Below are 21,209 nucleotides of genomic sequence, written 5' to 3'. Positions count from 1 at the left end.
TTAATCACTAAGAGTTCTGATTTGGCTGCCGAGCATTTCAACCCCATGTCTTTCAGTGTGTTCTCTACAACATATAAACTTTCCTGTAATCTGGTCTCTGTCTGTCCTACATTGCCCTTGGCACTCCATATGGTTATGTCATCGGCATATATCACATAATGTATACCCTCAATTTTCTCCAGATTTCTTGCAACCTTGGAAATTGCTAAATTGAATTGCATGGGTGAGAGCACAGCCCCTTGTGGAGTGCCCCTATTTCCCAAATTCTTAGCTTCTGATTTAAGCTCACCCAGCATGAGTTGTGCAGTTCTATTTCTAAGAAAGTCCTTAATCATGTTAAAAAGTATCTTACCTAAACCCATCTCCGAGAGAACGTCAAGTATTGCCTTATGCTTTATACGATCAAAAGATTTTTCCACATCCAATCCCAAAAGAGCTTTCGTATGCGCTGGGCTGACCTGTATAAGTTGATGTTTGATCAGCAGCATAGCATCCTGAGTTGACAGCCCGGGACGAAAGCCGATCAAGTTGTATGGGAGGATGTCGTTCTGCTCAACGTATTTCGTGAGTCGATTTAGGATGACATGTTCCATAGCTTTGCCTAGACATGACGTTAAGGAAATAGGACGGAGGTTGTCTAGAGTGAGTTGTGTGCCTGGCTTTGGTATGAGGATAGTATTGGCCACCCTCCATTCCTCTGAGTATACCCCTCTTCTCCAACATTCATTGAAGTATTCAGTTAGATACGAGATTAATTCATCATCTAGATTTCTTAATATCTTGTTAGTTATTCCGTCAGGTCCAGCCGCCGATCTACCATTAAGACTGTGAAGAGCCGCCCTCACTTCACTCTCAGTGAAGTCCCGGTCAACTTCTTCAAATATGCCTCCCGCATATTCGGGGCTCTCGTCTCCTTCGTTTGGTTGTTTAAGTGGGAGATATTTGGCTGCGAGACTATCCATGATATCCCGCTCTGTTTTATCTTGGCTTGCCTGCGGCAAATTCTACGAGTCAGTGCAGCGTGTGGTATCGTCGTGTGTTGGATAAGCAGCAGAAGCCACGGATCGGGAAAGAGGAAGAGAGCGTCGATGTTTGCGATTGTATCGGCGACTTCGTATCGGCGTCCGGCGCAGGTGTTTTGCTTTGAGCTTACCTTTAGTGCAGTTCGTAAATGCCGTCGTTCTCTTTAGGGAGACCAAAACGTACGAGGTCGCGCGTGCCTCCTTGAGCGCCGCTATGTTAATTTGCGTTAATTAATTACGCGAAATGACCAGTGTTCTCCGCTTTTCTTGCTTTACCGCGACGATGTATGCTGCGCGTTGCCGGGACGACATTGCCCGTCGCGATTCGAGAGCTTTCCAGGGCGCTTGCATTGATTGCCGCCATTGTTGACATTTTGACTCACGCCTTCAAGCTGCTATCTCGCGCATATCTCGGTTTCGCTTCGTCCCGCCTTGTACGGGGACAGTCAGATCGACTCAAGGTCGTTTCCCCGTTAGCGCTTGCCTGTTGGATCGACAAGGCACACACACTTTTATTACGTACTTCCTGCTTGTACAGCTATAGGATTGTCTTTCGGACCTAGCCGCCAGTGTAGCAGATGGCGCTCTACCGGTCGCACTAAGCAGTTAAAGGTTGAGAGATAAAGAATAAATTTTAAAGAAATACCGCCACAAGTCCGGAGCTTTTCAAGGGCCGATTTCAACCGCCTATGGCCGCACGCCGCACCTCATGCAGGCGGTTCATGAAAAACGGGCGGTCGTCGCGATCGGTCACAAAATTGCATTTACGCTGAAACCGCTTGATGCGGTGTAAAGCCCCTTGATAATTTGAAAGTAGCGACACTCTCCTCCTCACGGCGCGTTCCTCCTCGATTCTCCTCGCCCGCCGGCTGCGCACGGCGCGCTTTTCCTCCTGGACTCCCGCGGACGGGCCGCAGGATTCTATGGAGGCGTGTTATCTTGGGCCAGTTGCGCGCCCCAGTGGAGTTGAAAATTTTGAGAAATGCTAATAACAGCATCGATAATGCTGGAGGCAACGTTTGTGAGGAGGTTGTTTTTTTCTCAAAGCCGTATGAACGGGGTATACCGATGTAAAGGGAGCTTTGAGGCGAGTTCTATACTCCGGACAACTTTTCTGCCACATGATCAGATGCTTTACTTCGTGCGTCTGACCTAGTATTGCTTGTGACACATCCCTTTGTGTGTGGCTTATTAAGCGAAAGCCTCCGACCTCTGTTTCAAGGTCCCGTTGTGAGCTACAGAAAATATCACGTGACCGAAGGAAATCGGGAAGCGAACCAATGCATGTGCAGCCGCGTATAAGAGTTCATTAATGGTTAGCAAAGTAATGATTGATTAGTGATTGGATTAAGATGAATTCGGGTGTATTAAGGAGGATTAAGGTGGATTAAAATCGATGAAGGTGTATTAGGGTGAATTAAGGTGCATAAAGGAGGACTAGGTTGGATTAAGGTCGATGAAGGTGGATTAAGAGAGAGAGAAAACAAGGGTAGGAAAGGCAAAGGTGGATTAAAGTGCATTAAGGAGGATTATGGTGGGCCAGGGTGAAGTAAAGTGAATGAAGGAGGATTAGGGTAGATTAAGGGGGCTTAGGGTGGACTAAGGTAGGCGAATGTGGATTAAGGTGAATTAAGGACGATTATAGTGGATTAGAGTAGATTAAAGTGAATGGGGAAGCATTAGGATTGATTTAGGAGGATCAAAGTGCATTAAGGAGGGTTAGAGTAGATCAAGGTCGATGAAGGTGGATTAGGGGGATTAATGTGCATTAGGAGGATTATGGCAGAATTATGGTATGGTAATGAACCCTAATTCACCTTAGTCCACCCTAATCCACCTTAATGCTCCTTCACCCACCTTAATCCAGCTTAATACTCCCAATCCACCTTAATACAACCTGCATCGCCCCAAATGCACCTTAGCCTACCCTGTACGGTCTTAATCCTCCTTTATCAACCCTAATGCATCATAATCCACCTTAATCCTTATTCATGCACCTTAATCCAACTTAATCCTGCTTAATAGTCCCAATCTACCTTAATACACCCTAAACCACCTCTATCGAACCTAATCCAGCTCCATGGTCCCTAACCTAACCTAATCCATCCTAATCGGCCTTAATCCTCATTTATCAACCCTAATCCACCTTAATCGACCTTAATATTCTTTTATCCACCTGAATCCTCCCTAATCATTGCTCATGCACCCTAATCGGTCTTAACACCCTTTCATCAACCGTTCACCTTAATCCACCATATTCCGCCTTAATCCTCCTCCACCCACCTTAATATTTATTCATGCATCTTAATCCTTCTTAATGCACTCTAATGCACCTTAATCTTCATTAATACAATTTAATCAGCCTTAATCCTCCCTAATCCACCTTATGTCAATCACTGATGATTAATTAACTTGGGTAATCATTCTCTTATACAGGGGTGGACATGCTTTGGGTCACCTCTGGCCTTCCTTGGGTCACGTGATACTTCCAGTTTACAACGCGACCTTGAAACAGAGATCTAAAGGCTTTCGCCTTAAAAAAAACTCAATGTTGACTAGCTAACGCTCATCACCTGCAATACCACGGGTATACTTGCCACTAATTTTTTTCAGGGCACAAAGCAGAATCTATAATGCTGCACTTCCGACTGAATAACAACAGTTAGCGACGTGCGAGGTGGTGGAGCCGCCCACAATATTAAGCACACTGAGGACAACCGCAACAAAAACGCTGGTGAGCAGGCCGAAAGAATGAAAAAAAGTGCAGCATTACGGGATGCTTTGCTACGAGCTATAAGAAAGATGCCTCAGCTCCCAAACAACGCTGTTCTTTGTCGGAACAAAGTTCTTTCGGCCAATGTCATGCAGCCACTGCTTCCTGCGCAAGCCGTCACGCTTTCCTTGTGGTATCATAAAAACGGCATAACCATCTTCAGGCTTCTTGGTGCAGTTATATGCGCAACAGTCCGGCATAGCGCTAGCACATAGAGCAGGAAACACAGTGTTCAACGTTCGCTACGCCGAGCTAAAGCGCCAAGCCAGCCGTGCTCAGGAGGAAAATGGCGCGAACGAAAAAGAAAAACACAAGCAAAACTCAAGATCCGCGCGTTTCCAAGGGCAACGGCAGGGAGACCAATCGTTGTGCAGAAAAACGGGGGCAAAGCTGGTTGCCACGGGGGAACGCGCAAGGGGCGAGGAGGAGGCGAGGAGGTCGCGCGGCGGCGGCAGAGTTCAAAGGGTGTCGCTACTTCGTAAAGTAGTGCCACTCTCCTCCTCCGCCTTCACTACTCCTCGTTTCTCCTCTCTTTCGCGCTCCCTTCTCGACCGTGGCGCCACCTACATTGATCGAGCGTAGCAATGGCCCCAACATGCGAGTTCTGAGAATCCTTCATTGTCGCCCTCAGCGTCTCGGCTACTGGACAGGGACCGAGTTTGCCCCCTCGAACACATGCAGCTCTCACCTGCGTCTTTTGTAGAAAGTAAACGTAGTCTGTTTTCTGCCACCAACCGATGCGCGCTCCTTTCACGGATGGGGCCAGACCCCGTACGTAACACTGGCGATGAGGCAGGAGTTGCGAAGCGGATAAGTTTTCGAAGTTAAGGCTGTGGCTACAGGACGAATGCACGGCGCTGTCGAGCCTTTCTCGGGCAAATCATGGGAATCGTGGATCCAGCGCCTCGATTTTGCTTCGTGGCGAGCGATGTCAGCGACGAAGCGAAGAAGCGGGCACTTCTCCTCACGCTTTGTGGAGCCTACACTTTCAAACACTGTGTGCGCGCGCTGATAGCGCCGAAGATCTTCCACAGAGACTGTTCGCAGAAAAAGCCTGACATTTCAACGCGCTGTAAACTTAGCCCTGTCAGCGGAAAGTGCGTCAAGGCATCAGCGAGATGTCAAGGGAGTGGCAAACTCGGGGAAATTAACAGGACGTCGCAAATCTAGCCAGAAAGCAAGCGTACGTCAGCACGACATTGCTATCGATGCGACGGCTTGCATGACCCTGAAACGTGCCAATTCAAGACAGCCGAGTGCCGTTTCTGCTCCAAGGAAAGTCACATCGAGCGTGCCTGCATCTCAAAGAAAAAGAAAAACATGAACCACGCTCCGACAACTAGCAGCTACGGGCACACAGTGCCAACCCACCACCTGTCGGCAAATCCTGCTGCAAGCTGCACACAGTGAGTGTACGTACACACTGCCCCAAGTTCCTCGTGGACTTGAGAGCGGAGGGAAAGCCAGTCCAGTTTGAGGTGGACACAGGTACGGCATGCTCCCTGATAAGCGAGGACACGGACTACAGAATGTAGAATAAAAACACTGTGTGGCTTTCATGTGAGCCGCTCAGTTTGTGCACATGGTCAGGTAAAGAATTACACGTCCTGGGCTCCGCACAAGTTCATGTGAGGTTGAATTCAAAGGACTATCCTCTGCTGTTGTTAGTAATGAAGGGCACCAGGTGCGACCTCCTAGGAAGAGATTGGTTTTTGGCACTTCACATTCAGGTGAAGGGGATCAACCACGTTGGAGAGCCAGCACTAGAAATTACAGAGGTTTTGGGATGACACCCAGATGTCTTCAAGGAAGACATTGGAAGCTATACAGGTATACCTGTATACAGGTCACTGCAGCACTGCTCACAGTGAACACCACAAAACGACTATTCAGGGTGCAATGCCTCCTGTTCTGAATTTCCGCTGCAACAGCTATCTTCCAGTGCGTGAGGAAGACAAAGATACGTGGAATTCCAGGGGCGAGTGTTCACCTTGACGACATCATTGTCAACGGGAATAGTGTAAATGAGCACGCACAGTGTCTTCAGGTTCTATTCGAGGCTAACTGAGAAAGGCTTACGCCTCAAGAAAGAAAAATGCAGGTTCGGAATTATGTCACTCGAGTTTCTGGGACATCGACTTGACAGAAATGGTGTTCGCAACACCGAGAAAAAGGTTGAGGCTATACTTCAAGCACCCAAACCATCTGACAAGACATCCCTAAGGGCTTTTCTGGGCTTTATTTCATTTGACGACTGCTTTTTGAAGAACGGAGCTATGGTTGTGGTGGAATTGTATAGGCCCCTAGAGAAAAACACGCCCTGGAAGTGGAAGAGCAAGCATCAAGCTTATTTCAAGGCACTTAAGGAGATGATCCGTGCATCTACAGTGCTCGCTCACTACGACGAGACGAAGCCCCTTCTTTTGTCTGTGGACGCATCGCCGTACGGCGTTGATGCTGTCCTCGCTCGGGAAGATGCTATTTGCCAAGAGGCGTCCATTGCATTCGGTTCATGAACACTGCGAAGTGCCGAAAAGAGCTACTTCTAGCTCAACAAAGAAAGTGTAGCAGTAATCTACGGCATCAGTCATTTTCATAAGTACATAGCTGGCCGGCATGTGACCATAATAACAGATCGCCAAGCATTGATTGGAATCGTGAGTGAAACAAAGCAAGTACCCAGGGTCTTTTCATAAAGGATGACGCAGTGGTGCCTTAAACTAGCAACGTATGATTACAAGTTAGTGTACTGGCCTGGCCTACTGCACCAAAATGTGGACACTCTAAGCTGACTTCCACTACCGGTACAAGTTGATGAGCCTTATCCCCCGGGAGAGGTGCTCATGTTGGCTACCATGCCCAGCTTCGAGCTTTCACCGCGTCCACTAGCATGAATGACTCGAGAGGAGTCAGTTTTGTCGCAAGTGCTGGAGGCTGTCACAAATGGTGAAGTTCATAAACTGCCAAAAGAAGTTTTCATCGTGCAGGAAACTGGAGGCTGAGCTTTCAGCGCAGGAAGGGTGCCTTTTTAGCGGCCCCCGGATGGTAACTCCAACAAAGTCGTGAAATTACCTTCTTAAACTCGCACCTGCAAACCACCACATAATTGTGGCCATGAAGGCATGCGCACGAAGGTACTTTTGGTGGCCAGGCATTGACACAGATATCGAACGGCTCGCTAGAAACTGCGCAACTTGTTGTCAACACCAAAGGGCACCAGTGCCCAAATGGGAACGCACAAGAATGCCTTGGGACACAGTTCACGCAGACTTCGTTGGTCCCGTAGAAGGCAGAATGCTGGCTAATTGTTGTGGACGCATACAGCAAATGGTTGGAAGTGTGCTCCATGCGCAATACACAGTCTGCCACATTGATTGAGGAACTCTGGAACCTTTTCGCAGCTTTTGGGCTTCCCAAAAAGCTTGCGACTGATAACGGACCATCCTTCGTTTCAGTAGAAGTTGAGAGCTTCCTAAAGAAGAATGGGGTGACTCACGTAACAAGTGCACCATATCATCCTACAACGAATGGCCAAGCAGAAAGAATGGTTTTTGAAACAAAACGAGCATTAGCCGAAAACAAGGATGGAGCATTCGCGTGTAGGCTGGCCCAGTTTTTGCTAAAGCAACACACCACCATCTGCACATCAATGGGCAAAATGCCAGCTGCACTTGTGTTCGGGCGTGAGCTGGATACAGCTCTCACATGCATTCAGACCCAAGCAAAAGCGAACAAAATCCATACCAACTGCAACAGGAACACAGAGTCGAGAGTACTCGCTGTCGGACAAGCAGTTTTCTTTCGAAACTTCGGAGGGAATCTGATCTGGACGGAGGGAATGGTTTTGGAAAAGCTAGGCCACAGATCGTGGCTCATTAAAAGCCCCAACAGGTTTGTGCGATGACAATGTGACCACATCAAGCCCGGCGTTTTGAGACGCCCCACAGAAGATTCGGCGACACAGGATAAGGGCTGTACAGTAACCGCGAGCAGTGTCCCGATCCCATTTATGTTTGAGATAAAAGCAGATAACTCCACGTTGTCAGAGGCCACTCTCTCAGGAACGCTGGAGCCTTCGCAATCATCGATTACCAAACCAGAGAGTGGCACTGCCCCTGAGACCGTGCCAAACACGACTGCAGGGTCATGCCCGCAGTGGGAACGACGCCCTCCGGATCACTACGGCGACATCATCTAAGGGAGGAAAGTGTTGTGTACAAGTGACGCACCACCGCTCCTTGGCTGGACAAAGCACCAGTGCGGACGAAACAGGAAGCGACCCCACCCCGAGTCGAGTTCCAAGAATTCTCCATCACCCCCAGAGTGTCGGCCACTCGACAGGGACCGAGAGTTTGCCCCTCGAACACATGCGGCTCTTGTCTGCGTCTCTTGTAGAAAATAAACTCCGTCTGTTTTCTGCCACAAGCCAATGTGCATTCCTTTCACGAATGAGGCCAGACCCTGTACGTAACAGCTTGCAAGAACGTGCGTACACGAACACACAGGTGTATCTAAGCCAATGAGCAAGGGATCTGTCGCAGCAACAGCGTAGCATGCTGAAGTGCCGCAACGTTATGTATTCACATACTCCTATACAGATAGTTCTATTATCACGGAATACAGCTGTGTTGGTTGACAAGTCACTTCATCACCGAGCACGCGTGTGAATCATCAACAATGGCGTGTTTATTCAGGTGCACTTTGCTGCTGAGGTCTTTTTAGTAGCTGCCAATAGCGAGCCTACAATTGATTACATGATGTAATATGGCATCGTACTTTGGAACAATGATGTAACACCAAATGAACGTACAGGAGCGCTGTGCGACACACACCGAGCTAGTATTTGTTCATTCTATGTTACGTCTTTATTTCAAAGTGCACTGCCATATTAAGTCATGACTAACCAAAGAGCCCACCAGTAAGTCTTAAGCAATTGATTACAATTATGACAGACAAAAGTGATATGTACATATCAAAGTTACTTCTTCAAGCAGAGATGCTTGTCAGATATGTTTTCAAGAGAAGAATGTTTGCATGAAAACAAAATATCAATTCATATTGCTGAAAAGACACCCCATATAGGCATGAATTCACGTAAAGTTTCCATTTCTTGTTAGTGCTCAAAATGTCCCTGCAAATAGAAGTAGTGTTATGTCATCCATGCCTTAAGAGATGACGGAGGTCTGTGGGGGCACACAAGGCAGCAATGCCCATGCGTAAAGGCCTGGGTGGCCAATCTGCTGCCCCTTCACTATTTATACGTACCTGTACCAGCATTTAAACAATGTACAGCCTGTTGTCAAAGTGAATACAGGCATGCTTGCTCTCTCAGCAATGGTGACAATCAAGGATGATTGCCTTGAGACCGTTTGCTGCTGTCAACATCATTTATGCATGCATTCTCTTTTCATTCTTTTCCCTAGATAACAAAGAAGCTTGCACAGTCAGTAAGCTATAGCAAAGTAATGCTATTTGATTGCGTTGTGCATGGCCCAAATGTCCCGTTCATGTAGTGACAACCTAGCTAGCTAATGCACAGCCACATTAAAAAAGAGAAGTGCATAGGCTAACAAACAGGTGCACAGTAACTGTACTTCATCTCAAAGCAAACCAAGATTATCAAGCAACCATAGAGATCTAGATTAAGGGGCGCAAGCGCTGAGGCCCCGTAGTACTTGGGGCCTCGATTGCATTCCCCTGATCTAAAACTCTCTAATAAGCTTTGCAATGAGTGCAGTGATCTTGCATGTGAAATGGTTGATGTAGTAAGTTGTTTTATATTTGCCTTTCTTAATCGGGAACAGCTTAAACAGGTACACGACAATGAAATGCTGGCTCATATGGTGCACAAGACACAAGTAGGGGAGAACATTTGCCATGCCTGCTGTAACACCAATTCCAACATGCAGTAGCTTGTAGGCAATGAATGCATGTTCATTGTGTCAGTGCAACTTGCACCTACCTCTAATGAAAGCACAGAATCTCTGCATTGTAGACATTAGTTCATTAGCACTGTGTGTATGGCAGCACAAGTAAGGGAATGTTTATTGCCATTTTTTATTTTCATAGCCAACAGAGTTTCTTGGGTGGAGCTTTGTGACGAATTCATAATATGTTCTGTGTAAATCTGCAATGCGGACATGTTCTATTATCCAATCACTTAAGTAGTCAAATGAATGCACATAGCCCCATAAGCACTGTGAAACGGAATGCAGAAACTTGTAGTTAAGAAGCCATAGCGACTCGCACTCTGTGCTGAACATAAAATAGAAAAAAATGCAGTGGCAAATTGGGTGCACATTCTCATCTGTCATACAAATCCACAGATTACAAGTAATCTTTAACTCATTCTCACATTGCTTACAGTTGCACAAACCTTACTGCAGCATCCACTGTGGAGTAAAATAATCTTGCAAGTCACAGCTACTTGTTCACTCTATTAATATATATTAGCCCCCAGGCTCTCCTGTATTCCTTCACACATGCTACCATAGCATGGCTGTGCTCAATCACCTCTTTCCATTCCACTGAAATGAACATGGCATATATTTGTTACCAAAATATTCTCTGAAGCATAACTGTTTATCATTCTTTAAGCCTCCGAGAAGTAAGGATGGATGTTCAGACTTGCTGTTGTGGCATTTCATAGGTTCTAACCCACCGTCATATTTCTAAACAAGCAATGATGAAATTATATAGTCAAGCCATACCATTAGGACAACTGACGTATTGCTTCCCCAGGGCGTCTCACTGCCACCTCCCCAATTTCGTAAACACTTAGACATGTTGACAACTTAGACATGTTGAAGTTAACTTCACCAGCCTATGTTTTAACACGACAAATAAGCCTGATTAACCCAACAGCCCTTATATCATTCTCTTAATCACTTGAAATACTAACTAGCGCATGGCATGTAGTCATATTATATTCTGTTTGTATATTCGGTGAATTGCACAAATAATTTTTGTCGCCCTTACAGCCCAGCTGATGCTGTCTTTCTTTATAACAATTAAGCAACAACCTTACTTGGTGCATTGCTGTGAGAACTATAACTATCTTCACAGTAGCACTGCACATGTACCCTCAGACCACATCGTAGACATGCTTATATATGTACTAGAGGCTGGCCACAGTCAGCACAATTTTGAAATCTAGATGAACAGGGTGCGAATTCATGTGTATCAAATAAATGTCTGTTCCATTGAGAGGCTGCGTACTTGTGTGTGATATAGTTATCAAATCACTACACTTATAGCAGAAGAACAGAATACACAAAACTGTCACGATCCACCCGGGTTCGTGAACAAGGGAGGGCTCGAACAAGGGAGGCTTCGGGCATGATGCTGCGCAGCTCCTCTGGGCAACTCTCCCAGGTCCAGGGTCAGGCACAGGTGAGTGTTCGTTTTGGCGACAGGGAGGTAACCCTTCCCCTTTACTTAACGAAGGGGTCGTCGCCGACGCTGCTGGGCCGAAACTGGATTCATGCACTGGGCATTCGTCTACTCTGCTGGCAGAAGCTGGTTTGGGTCGCGCTGCCACAAGGTGAACCACTCAAGCAGCACCCTAGCCTACCTGCTGCCTGCTTTCCTCAGCCTGCCCTTTGGCGAGGAGGACCCCATCGTGCAGGTGGTGGTGGATGATGGCCGGAAGGCACTCTATACGCGCTCCGAGAGGGGCACCTTGCAGCTGTTTGACCTGGGTGTGCGGGGTGATCAGACCAGCCGGGTGATTTCGCTGCAACTCCACCAGCTGGTCCAGATGGCTTCACGGGTGGCGTCTACGGTGGACACCGACAACTTTCGTGGCCTGGTACACATCCAAGTGATACCGTCTGCTAAGTCTCCACAGGCCCACTTGGTGGTCATCACTCAAACTGGTGTGCGCCTGTACCTGACGACCATCTCGCATGGGGGACCTGAGGCTCGGCCTTCAACCCTTCCGCTGCTGCATGTTCGTCTGCCACCGGGCTTTAACTCGCACGCACCTCCGCACCGGGTATGTGCCGTGTGCACCGCACTCTGCCACCGGGGAACTACCGTGCTGGTGGCTGCCCACAGCGAGGACAAGGACGTCTCCTGGGTCCTGGCTGCTGATGCCTACCTGTTCCAGCAGTGCTTCATGGAGTCGTCCACGTTTGGACCAGTGGATGCCGGCATCTGCTGCCTGACCAGCGCGAGTTCCCAGCATGCCCCGCAGCCGCAGTGCACCATCGGCATGGCTGGCGGCGTGGACATACCCTCCGACCCTCCGGTGGTGGTCACGCAGCACATGGAAGGCCCTCACAAGTTTGTGCTGCTCTCACGCACTAGCTGCAGTGTGTATGAGAAGCCTCGGCCTGTGGACACGCTGCGTGGCTTCCTGCAGAACCCTGCCACATCCGAAGATGCCGTGCGGGCCTTCTTCTTGCTGCACGGCGAGGTCCAGGCAAGTGCCATCTGCCTTGTCCTCGCCTGCGATCCCGCAGACGTGCAGCTGGCTGAGCGGGCCACCCAGGCGTTGCTGCGCTACAGCGGGGAAGCCAAGCTGGTGGAACAGCAGCCGCCGCCGGCCGCGTCGTTCCTCGCTTCCCCGGTGTGGGCCAGCACCCCGCTGCACGGAAGCCAGGGACCGCCGCTCAGCAGCTTTGGCTCGCCTATAGGCATGCAACCGACTCGGCCACTTGGCTGGAGGCCAACGGGGCCGCCGCTGTCGACGCCAATCGTGCCGCAACAGTCCACCGACGAGGTGGTGTTCTCTGGCCGTCAGGATGGCTGCTACGTCTACTTTTCACGTCTTGTACGGCCACTGTGGACGCTCAACCTGGTGTCACCGGCGAAGGACTGCGGTGCGGGGAACCTGGCCGACGTGTTTGCTAGCAGCATTGCGGGGCAAGATGTGGAAAACTATCTGCAAGCTATCATTTCCTTCAAGTGCTTCCTGGCAAAGCTAGTGGGCTCATCCACCGAGAGCTCCTTTGCAGATGTGGCGGCCATCTCCCGATTGAGGCTCGACATAGACACCTCCACGCAGCTCCGAGACCAGACACCCAGGAAAGCGCAGGCCGAGGTCGCATCTCGTGAGTGGGCCTCACTGGGCCAGCTGTTGCAGCTGGTGAAGCATACGGCCGAGCTTCTGGGACTGTGGAAGGTGCTGTGCGACCACCAGTTCGGCGCCGTGTCTGCAGACGGACGCTCCGCAGCGTGGTGGTGCTGAACAATGACTGACCGCCGAGCAGCCGGGCTCATCGGTGTTTATGGATGGATGGATGGATGGATGGCGGCTACACCCTTTGTAACGGGCGGCGGCTGGTGCCACCTAGCCTTTTGCTCCCCCTCCTATTTTTTTTCTCTTTCTTTATTTCCCCTTCTACTTAAACTAGTTTTCACTCCCCTCCTCCCCCCAAGATAACTATCTAAAAAAGTATAGAAAACATTATCTCCCCGATTTATGGTATTATCTCTCCCTTGACTTCCTCCACCAATCCTCTAGCCTCCCCTTCGTTACTGCCACTCTTTTATGCATTGCATATTGCAATCACTCAGTTCAGCCCTTGGGCGCGGCCGGGCAGCCACCATTGACCTTTAGCGCAACCACGTGACGTGACGTCACGACAGCCGGAGGAAAAGCTGGGCCCCAACTCGCGGGGTCGCGCGCGGCCGCAGCCACCACCTGACTCCCGCTCCTCCCGCTAGGGGCGCTGCGCCGGCGCGTGACGTCACGGAGGAATAGCTGGGCCCCAACTCGCGCGGTCGCGCGCGGCCGCAGCCACCACCTGTCTCCCGCTCCTCCCGCTAGGGGCGCTGCGCCGGCGCGTGACGTCACGGAGGAAAAGCTGGGCCCCAACTGGCGCGGTCGCGCACGGCCGCAGCCACCACCTGACTCCCGCTCCTCCCGCCAGGGGCGCTGCGCTATGATTGACGTCACGGCATATGTATAAAAGAGCTGCGCTCCTTCACCGGGACAGTCTTACAGCCAGATGCCGCCCACGGGTAAAGTAGTTCGACAGAGCGCAAAGCGAAAGCTTCAGCGGGCCACGGAGACAGAAGAAGAACGGGAACAGCACTTCTCGCCTCACTACTGGTACTTGCACACAGAATGACCAAGAATTAAAATAGCTAAACCAAGTATTACCGAGTAAATCCAAGTATAACCAAGTATTGCTGAGAAAATCGAGTGCCGCGAAGCAATACCTCGCCCTCAAAAAAAAAAAGACAGCGCAATATGCAATGCATTCTTGGCTTAACCAAGCTAAGCCTGGCCATTTTTTCTCGTCTATTTTCCCTCGTTCCCCGGGAAAACCTAATGCCCCTTCCATATGTGCCACTGTTCCCTCTGCCAGAGTCGGGCGAAGGTCTGTGCATCTCAGCACTATATGCTCTGTGGTCTCCATTTCGGCTCCGTAAGCTGTGCACAAAAGGTCCACGTCTTCAAATTTAGCCCTGTATGTTTTCATTCTCAAAACCCCCGTCCTAGCTTCGAATAATAGTGAGCTGCCCCGCGAGTTATCAAATAAGAGCTCTCTCTTAATCTCCTGTTTTTGTGACCTATACATAGATAGTGCTGGCTTTCCGAGCATTCTTTCTTCCCACATTTTTCTTTCCGTCTCCTTCACCTCCTTTCCCACACTAGAACCTCGTCGGACCCCCTCCCTCGGCTGTAGGTATCTGTTCCTCAGCTTCCTCGTTCTGAGTGTCCACTTTGTGTTCAAACTTTTCATGTATAGATATTTGTACACTTTTCCTGCCCACCTTTATCCCTCCAGTGCTGGGAGTCTCTGTTCATATTTTAGCTTACTTATTGCCTCTCTACCTTCGAATGACGTCCATCCCATGTCCCTCTGCACTCCCTCATTAGGGGTGTTCCTGTGCGCTCCTAAGGCCAACCTGCCTACACTTCTCTGTCTTGTTTCCATGCATGCCTGAACTTCCGATTTCATGCACAGTACTGAATTTCCGAATGTGAGGCCAGGTACCATAACCCCTTTCCATACGCCCCTAATCACCTCGCACCTATTATAGTTCCATAGTGCCTTGTGTTTCATTACAGCTGAGTTCTTTTTCACTTGTTCAACCATAATTTTTTCATGTTCTTCCAAGTATTTTTTGCCCTCGTTTAGCCATATGCCATATATAATTTTAGTGCTTTGTATTTCCAATGGTTCCCCCCTTTCTTCATTGTATACTATTATCCCAGACTTCTCTCTACTGAATTGCAGTCCCAATTTTTCTCCCGCCTCTCCACATATGCTCGTTAGTTCCTGTAGCCCTACTCGGGTGTCAGCAAGCAGTACAATATCATCTGCATACATCAGTCCGGCTAGTACTTGCGCTACCTTCTGCCCTTCCAGCATATAGCTTATGTCGGTTCCTATTGTGCTCTGTTCTAGTCTCTTTTCCATTTGGCTCATGTAAATCATAAAAAGCAGGGGCGACAATGGACAGCCCTGCCTGAGACCTCTTCTTATTTTAGCTGGCTTTGTAGTTTCCCCCTCCCATGTTATCTCTACCTCATTATCTGTATTAACTTGTTGTAGGAACCCAATCACATTTCTATCTAGACCATATTCTCTCAACTGGCTCCATAACTTTTCTCGGTTTACATTATCATAGGCTCCTCTAATGTCTAAAAAAGCTATCCATAGCGGTTTCTGCCTGGTTGTCGCTATCTCTATGCACTGGGTTATAACAAATAAATTATCATCTAGCCTTCTGTTCCTTCTAAATCCATTCTGCAGTTTTACCAAGATCTCTTCACGTTCTGCCCATTCCTCCATTCTCATTTTCACCATCTGCATTGCTACTCTTTATATGACTGATGTGACTGTTATTGGCCTGTAGGATTTAATGTTGTCCTTGCTTCCCTTACCTTTGTAAACTAATATCATTCTGCTTGATTTCCAGTCCTGTGGAACATCTCCCTCTACTACTATTTGTTCAATAAGTTGTCGTAATTTTAATTTACTTTTCTGGCCTAATATGCTTATCAATTTCATAGGTATGTCATCAGGTCCTGTCGCTGTTCCCACGGGGACCTTGTGTTCAATTCTGTCCCATTCCTTACTTGTCATCCCTCTGTTCTCCTCCTCTAATTCTGTCCTGCTGTTGTCATTGTTCTCCATTTTGCTACCTACTGGCTCTGCAAATGCTGCCTCTATTGTTAACCTAATATATTCCTGAGCTTCCTCTCCCTCTACCCTTGTTCCTTCTGGTGTGGTCAGTGAGTGCTGAACCACCTCTGTCTTCTTCCTCTGTTGCCTTATGGGTTCCCAAAATTTCTTAGAGGCATTTCTGTCTTTTTTTCGTATCTCTAACAAACACTGTACCCCAATTTTTGCTATCTTGGCTTGAATTAATGCCGATACTTCTCTTTTCATTGCAAGGTAATCCTCCCATTTTGTCTCCACCTCTTCTGGTGTGGCTCCCCTTTTCTTTGCTGCTCTGTGTTTTCTGCACGCATCTTTGCATTGCTCTATGGCCTCCTTAACTTCTCGGTCCCACCAGCTTTTCGGTTTATGTTTTCCCTGCTTACTTCCTAGTTTCCTAATCTGTCCCTTCTCTAGCTCTCGTTTAAAAATACCTATTAACTCGTCGTATGTCCATGCCCTTTGCGGTTGCTTGGATACCATGCTTTCAATGTTTTTCGCCACGTCTTGTAGCTGCCTGTCGTTCAATTTGCTCATACCTTTCCTTTCTTTAGTTTCTACCAGTGGTACTGTCCTTCCAAAACTGATTTTGATTCGTTTGTGATCACTCCCCAGGCTTTTTGTACCTTCCTCATCAATTTCGATACATCCCAACCGTTCATACAGCTTGTGGGACATTAGGCAGTAGTCGATTGTCGAGTGGGTGTTATTTCTTTCCCATGTTATCTTCCCGTCGCATGTAATTTCAGTATTAACTATTACAATATCATGAGCCTCACAAAAATTTACTAACATCTGCCCTTTTGCATCTGTCGCCCCGTCAAAGTGTTCCAAATGTGCATTCATGTCCCCTAGGATGATTATCTCCCGTTTCATAGCTAACTCCCTGATGTCCTTGGCCATACATTTGAAATGTTTTGCATTCTCTTCTTTCGACTCATTCCCCGTTTTCAGATACACAACTCCCAGGATTGTCTCAACATTCCCTACGGTGCCCTTGAGTCACATGTGCTCACTGCAGCTCTCCCTTACCCTTTCCCAGTCCTGTCCCTTCACTAGCGCCCCAAGGCCACCTCCTCTGCGTTCTTTCCTTTTTCTGTTGCACCCTACCCAGGTGTATCCTGCAATGAATGGTGGCTCTTCCTCATCTCTTAAATGGGTTTCGGCAACTCCATATACCTGAAAATTTTCCGTTTGTAATTGTTCTTCTATTTCGTCCCACTTAATGCGATTTCTTCCCCCCTGCATGTTAATGACCCCCACATTTACTGCCTTCTTCTTCTTCTTCCTCCTTCGTGCTCCTGTCCTGCCCCCCCTCCTCTGTCCTTTATCTTTTATGTTTTGGCATGCAGGGTTGCCCTGCGTGCCTGCAAAAAAGCCTGAGCCCTACGACCCACCCTCGTTCCTACCTGCCATCCCGCAGGTGTAGTGTAGTGAATGCCATCCGGGCCGAAAGGGGGGAAGTTTTTCCCCCCGATCATTCTGTTCACCTCCACCACATCACACCTGAGGGCTCGCCCCAACTCCCTAATCATTACACTGGCCGCCACTACCTGTTCTTCAATGAAAGGGCCCTGTCCCCTGACCTCTGGGACAGTACACAGGGCAATGTTCTCTGGCACCATCTCGTAGCTACCGTCACTGCACTTCGCTTTTATTCGCACGCTTTCGACAGACACTCCTCTGCTTACTGCCTCATGGTTCTGCTGCACCTTCCTCTCCGCTTTCCTCCTCGTGCCTCTTCTCACTTGTCACTTTTTTATCTCCCACTGCATGCTGTTTTCGCTCTCATCATTTGCTGAACTCGTTCGCTCGGTTAAATGAGTGAAAAAATTGTCTTCACAGCACGACAAAAGCTAAAGGGAAACCAACGATAGGAATACCCTGAATGCATGCACTATAAACCACGTTAAAGGATTGATTGAATGCACGATAGACGTGGTCTACAAGATAACTTTCACACATGGGGCTGATTATGTGGGTCAAACAGACAGGTGCGTAAATGATTGACTGTGCAAACATCGACACAACTGCATTCTGATACAAGCACCCAGAGACCTTGCCATATATTGCGCTTCATGCCAGATCTTCCAGAGGATGGGGATCTCATCTTGCTTAAATGTAGTAACTAAAGAAAAAGAAGTCATGGAAGCCTACAACATCAAGATGACCCCATGTGCCATCTATATCACTCAGCAAAGAGATTAGCTTAATGACTGACAATAGATGGCATGGCTCGACTGGGGAGAGCATCCCTGCACATGTGAGTAGGCTATATGAAGGTCTCATTTTCCAAAAAATAAAACAGTTGTTAATTTGCACTCGGGTGCAGTGCATTGTTTTTCTTAAGTCCTGTCCCTTCGTAACTTTGCGCAACAGTGTTATGTTGAACCAACTAGCCCACTGGGAAGTTTTCTTTAATTATATGTAATATGCTCTGAGTGCACATTTATGTGTCTTGTTTGCAATGCACATGTGAAAGACAGCACAAAAAAAGATGTAATATTAGAGGTGAGCAAATAGAGATTTTTGGGACCGAATAGAATAGTGCCGGAAGCAAATTGAATCGAATGCTTTTCTAAAAGTGAATAGCCATTACCATAATTAACACAAACTGATGTTTACATCCCAGTATTTTTGAAGTTAGAAAGTTTCTATCATATAGTACCTTATTAAGTGTTGTATTTGAAAAACACAAATTGAGCATTATGAGCAAACAAGTACTTTATTCTTCAGAGGATGCAAATGACCACTCTAGAGCCTGTAAAGTGTGGCTACCTGAGTGACCTAGCCTGCTCCACTACGCAAGTTCTCATGTTGTATGGCTATAGTATGCCTGTCGTGGTGAAAATTTACCATACTTTTCTCCAATTTAATGTTTATGTGGGTGCGGTTGGCATTTTGAAATGCCCGAAAGGTAGGAAAAAATATTCACAATTACAAAAAGTGACCACCAAATCAAATAGGGCACTATTCGGTGCATAACTACAAAGTTGCAAATATTCGCATATCTCTATGCAATACCAACAGCTTCAAATAATGGTTTCGACACTTACATAAACACTACATGCTCCAGCAGCCAACAGAACATCATATATTGACAAAAGGGTGTTTAACGGGGCTAGTTGGTTCATTCTTCGAGGATTGTAGCAGCAGAACTTAACGAACATGAACACAGAAGGAACGACTAGACGAGTACGCAGCTGCACTGTCAACTGATTTCTTTATTGAATTTCCCGCTATTATTTATTTCGTCACCATATCTCTTCTCTTATCTATCTGAGGCTGTCTCAAAACGGTGACTTCCTTTCTTGTCAAGGCGACTGACAGTGTGCTTACACATTGCGCTCCTGTTTTACTTATCTCAAATGCCTCAAGAATCTCCCGAGTTAGCCTATTGTTGTTTCTTTTCAGGACTTGCACTTCATGAAATTTGGGGGTGCACGTGCTTACTTAGCTATCTTGTCCCTTCTTGTTCATTTCGCAACATTTGCCGTGCAAGGCCAGATTGCTGCCAAGGGTCCCTGAAAGTGGTGATCAATTTACCAGTCTATAATCAGTGTTGCCGTTTTAGCGATGTTGTCGCAATATGTATAGCGACTTCCTGACTCTTTATCGCTGCATTTCTTAACCGACGATTTTCTTTAGCGGCTTGAATGAAGCATTGGCGACATTTTAGTAACTTCGACGTTAAGAAGTTACTTCAAGAATGGCCTTCCATAATGCTGTTTAATATTCAAACACTGTTTGTAAGCTGCCCAAAACTCGCTGTATACGGTGGACAGGCTCCGTGACCATGATAAAGCAACGGTTGCCTTCAGATTGGTAGTCTTTACATTGTGATTGTGCTTCACAGCCCAGTGCATTGTCATCGTACACTTCGCATTATGCTCGCTGCGGGTTCTGCGGTATCACTGAATACATGCCTACCAACCCGTAATATTTGGATAAATCCCGCGAACAGAGCGGAGGAGGATGGGAATGTATCCCCCGCTCTGTACCGAATGCATACCATATATGGCATGCATTCTTAACCCTTCCAGTGCCGCTGACGTACCAGAACGCTCCCTCGTGCATGTCAAAATGAAACTACAGGTAGGAGACAGGAAACTAAGATAGGAATGTGATGACTGTACCAAGGGTGCATTTGCATTTTTCCCTTATCCATACACAAAAATAAAATGTGTTTATTTTATAACATCGCAAAAGAAAACTCTGGGTGCATCGCTTCTGCATCACGTCTCTGCGGGCTGACCAGCGGGCAGTGGCCATAGCTGGAAGCCCGTTGAACACTGAATGCATATATGACGTGCATGGTGCACGTTCCTCAGCCGTGGATTCCGTTCAAATGCAGTGTCCCTTCCGGCAATTGGAAGTTTCAAATACCGGATGGCACTGTCGTAATCCACAATTAATTTTCTATTTACCTAGAGCTGTACCGGGATATTGTATAGCGATATCTTCCGCCCGATTCTATGCCACTCTTATCATCCACCGTTCATGGCCGGCTGATGATGTTGATAACATGGACGGAGCGCCTCTGTGACCTCTGACGGAGCGCGAAATGGAATGGCATTGGTGTATATATTCGTTACATTTTCCCCGCCAAGAGGTCCCCTCTGTGCCGTAGTTGTAATGAAATTGAATCGCTATACCATTTTTATCATGCCAGTGATACTCCAACCAGAGAAAGAGGTTACTCGAAGCTCCACTTTGCCAGATTGGATTGGGATTAAATTTCTGTAATACTATTATTTTGGGTCTTGACACTATATATACCGGGTGTTTCAGCGAACACTTTCAGAACTTTTTAGAGGTTGCCGGTGGCACTCAGCACAATTCTAGTTCATGAGCTGATCTACTCGAAGAGGCGGACATTACTCGCGCAGAAAAAAAAATGCATAATCGACTAATTGACAAAAAGTCACTAATTATGTTTTTAGCTAGTTGCCTTATTGCAGTATGCAAATTCTAGCCGTGGACTTCACAAAGCGAATTCACTAGTAACGAATTCTCAGGATGACGCCACTTTCGAGATATTAATTCCCGTACTTTGCGGAAAAATGCATTGGTGTTCCAGTTACTTTCTTAACAAAGCGTCATTTATGCATTCAAGCACAAAATTATGTGAGCCCTTAACAGCTCGGAGCCCCTCGGTTGCGCGCGCGCAAGAGTCGGGGCAGTGACCGCACCCGCCTCCACGAACGTCACCGGTTCTGCTTCCGTTGCAGGGGCGCTTTTTCCTGTAGCGCTCGTATAGCATGCACGTTGCCGCCAACTGTCGCTACTGCC

The 21,209-nt window shown here is 47.7% G+C and overlaps 2 protein-coding genes across 5 annotated transcripts in view; both read left to right on the top strand.

The window, feature by feature from the left end:
- The window catches only part of p130CAS (Serine_rich_CAS and FAT-like_CAS_C domain-containing protein p130CAS), a 122,186-nt gene that overhangs the window by 63,387 nt on the left and 37,590 nt on the right, over positions 1–21,209 (top strand). The window lies entirely within an intron of this gene.
- LOC140215433 (nuclear pore complex protein Nup155-like) lies at positions 9,663–12,988 on the top strand. The gene has a single exon (XM_072285990.1). It carries the CDS (start codon positions 11,279–11,281, stop codon positions 12,986–12,988), a length of 1,710 nt encoding a protein of 569 aa, XP_072142091.1. The 5' UTR covers positions 9,663–11,278.

The sequence above is a fragment of the Dermacentor andersoni genome, chromosome 1 (assembly GCF_023375885.2).
Source record: "Dermacentor andersoni chromosome 1, qqDerAnde1_hic_scaffold, whole genome shotgun sequence".
In the NCBI taxonomy this organism is placed as follows: domain Eukaryota; kingdom Metazoa; phylum Arthropoda; class Arachnida; order Ixodida; family Ixodidae; genus Dermacentor; species Dermacentor andersoni.
This window is presented reverse-complemented; position numbering and strand designations above follow the sequence as displayed.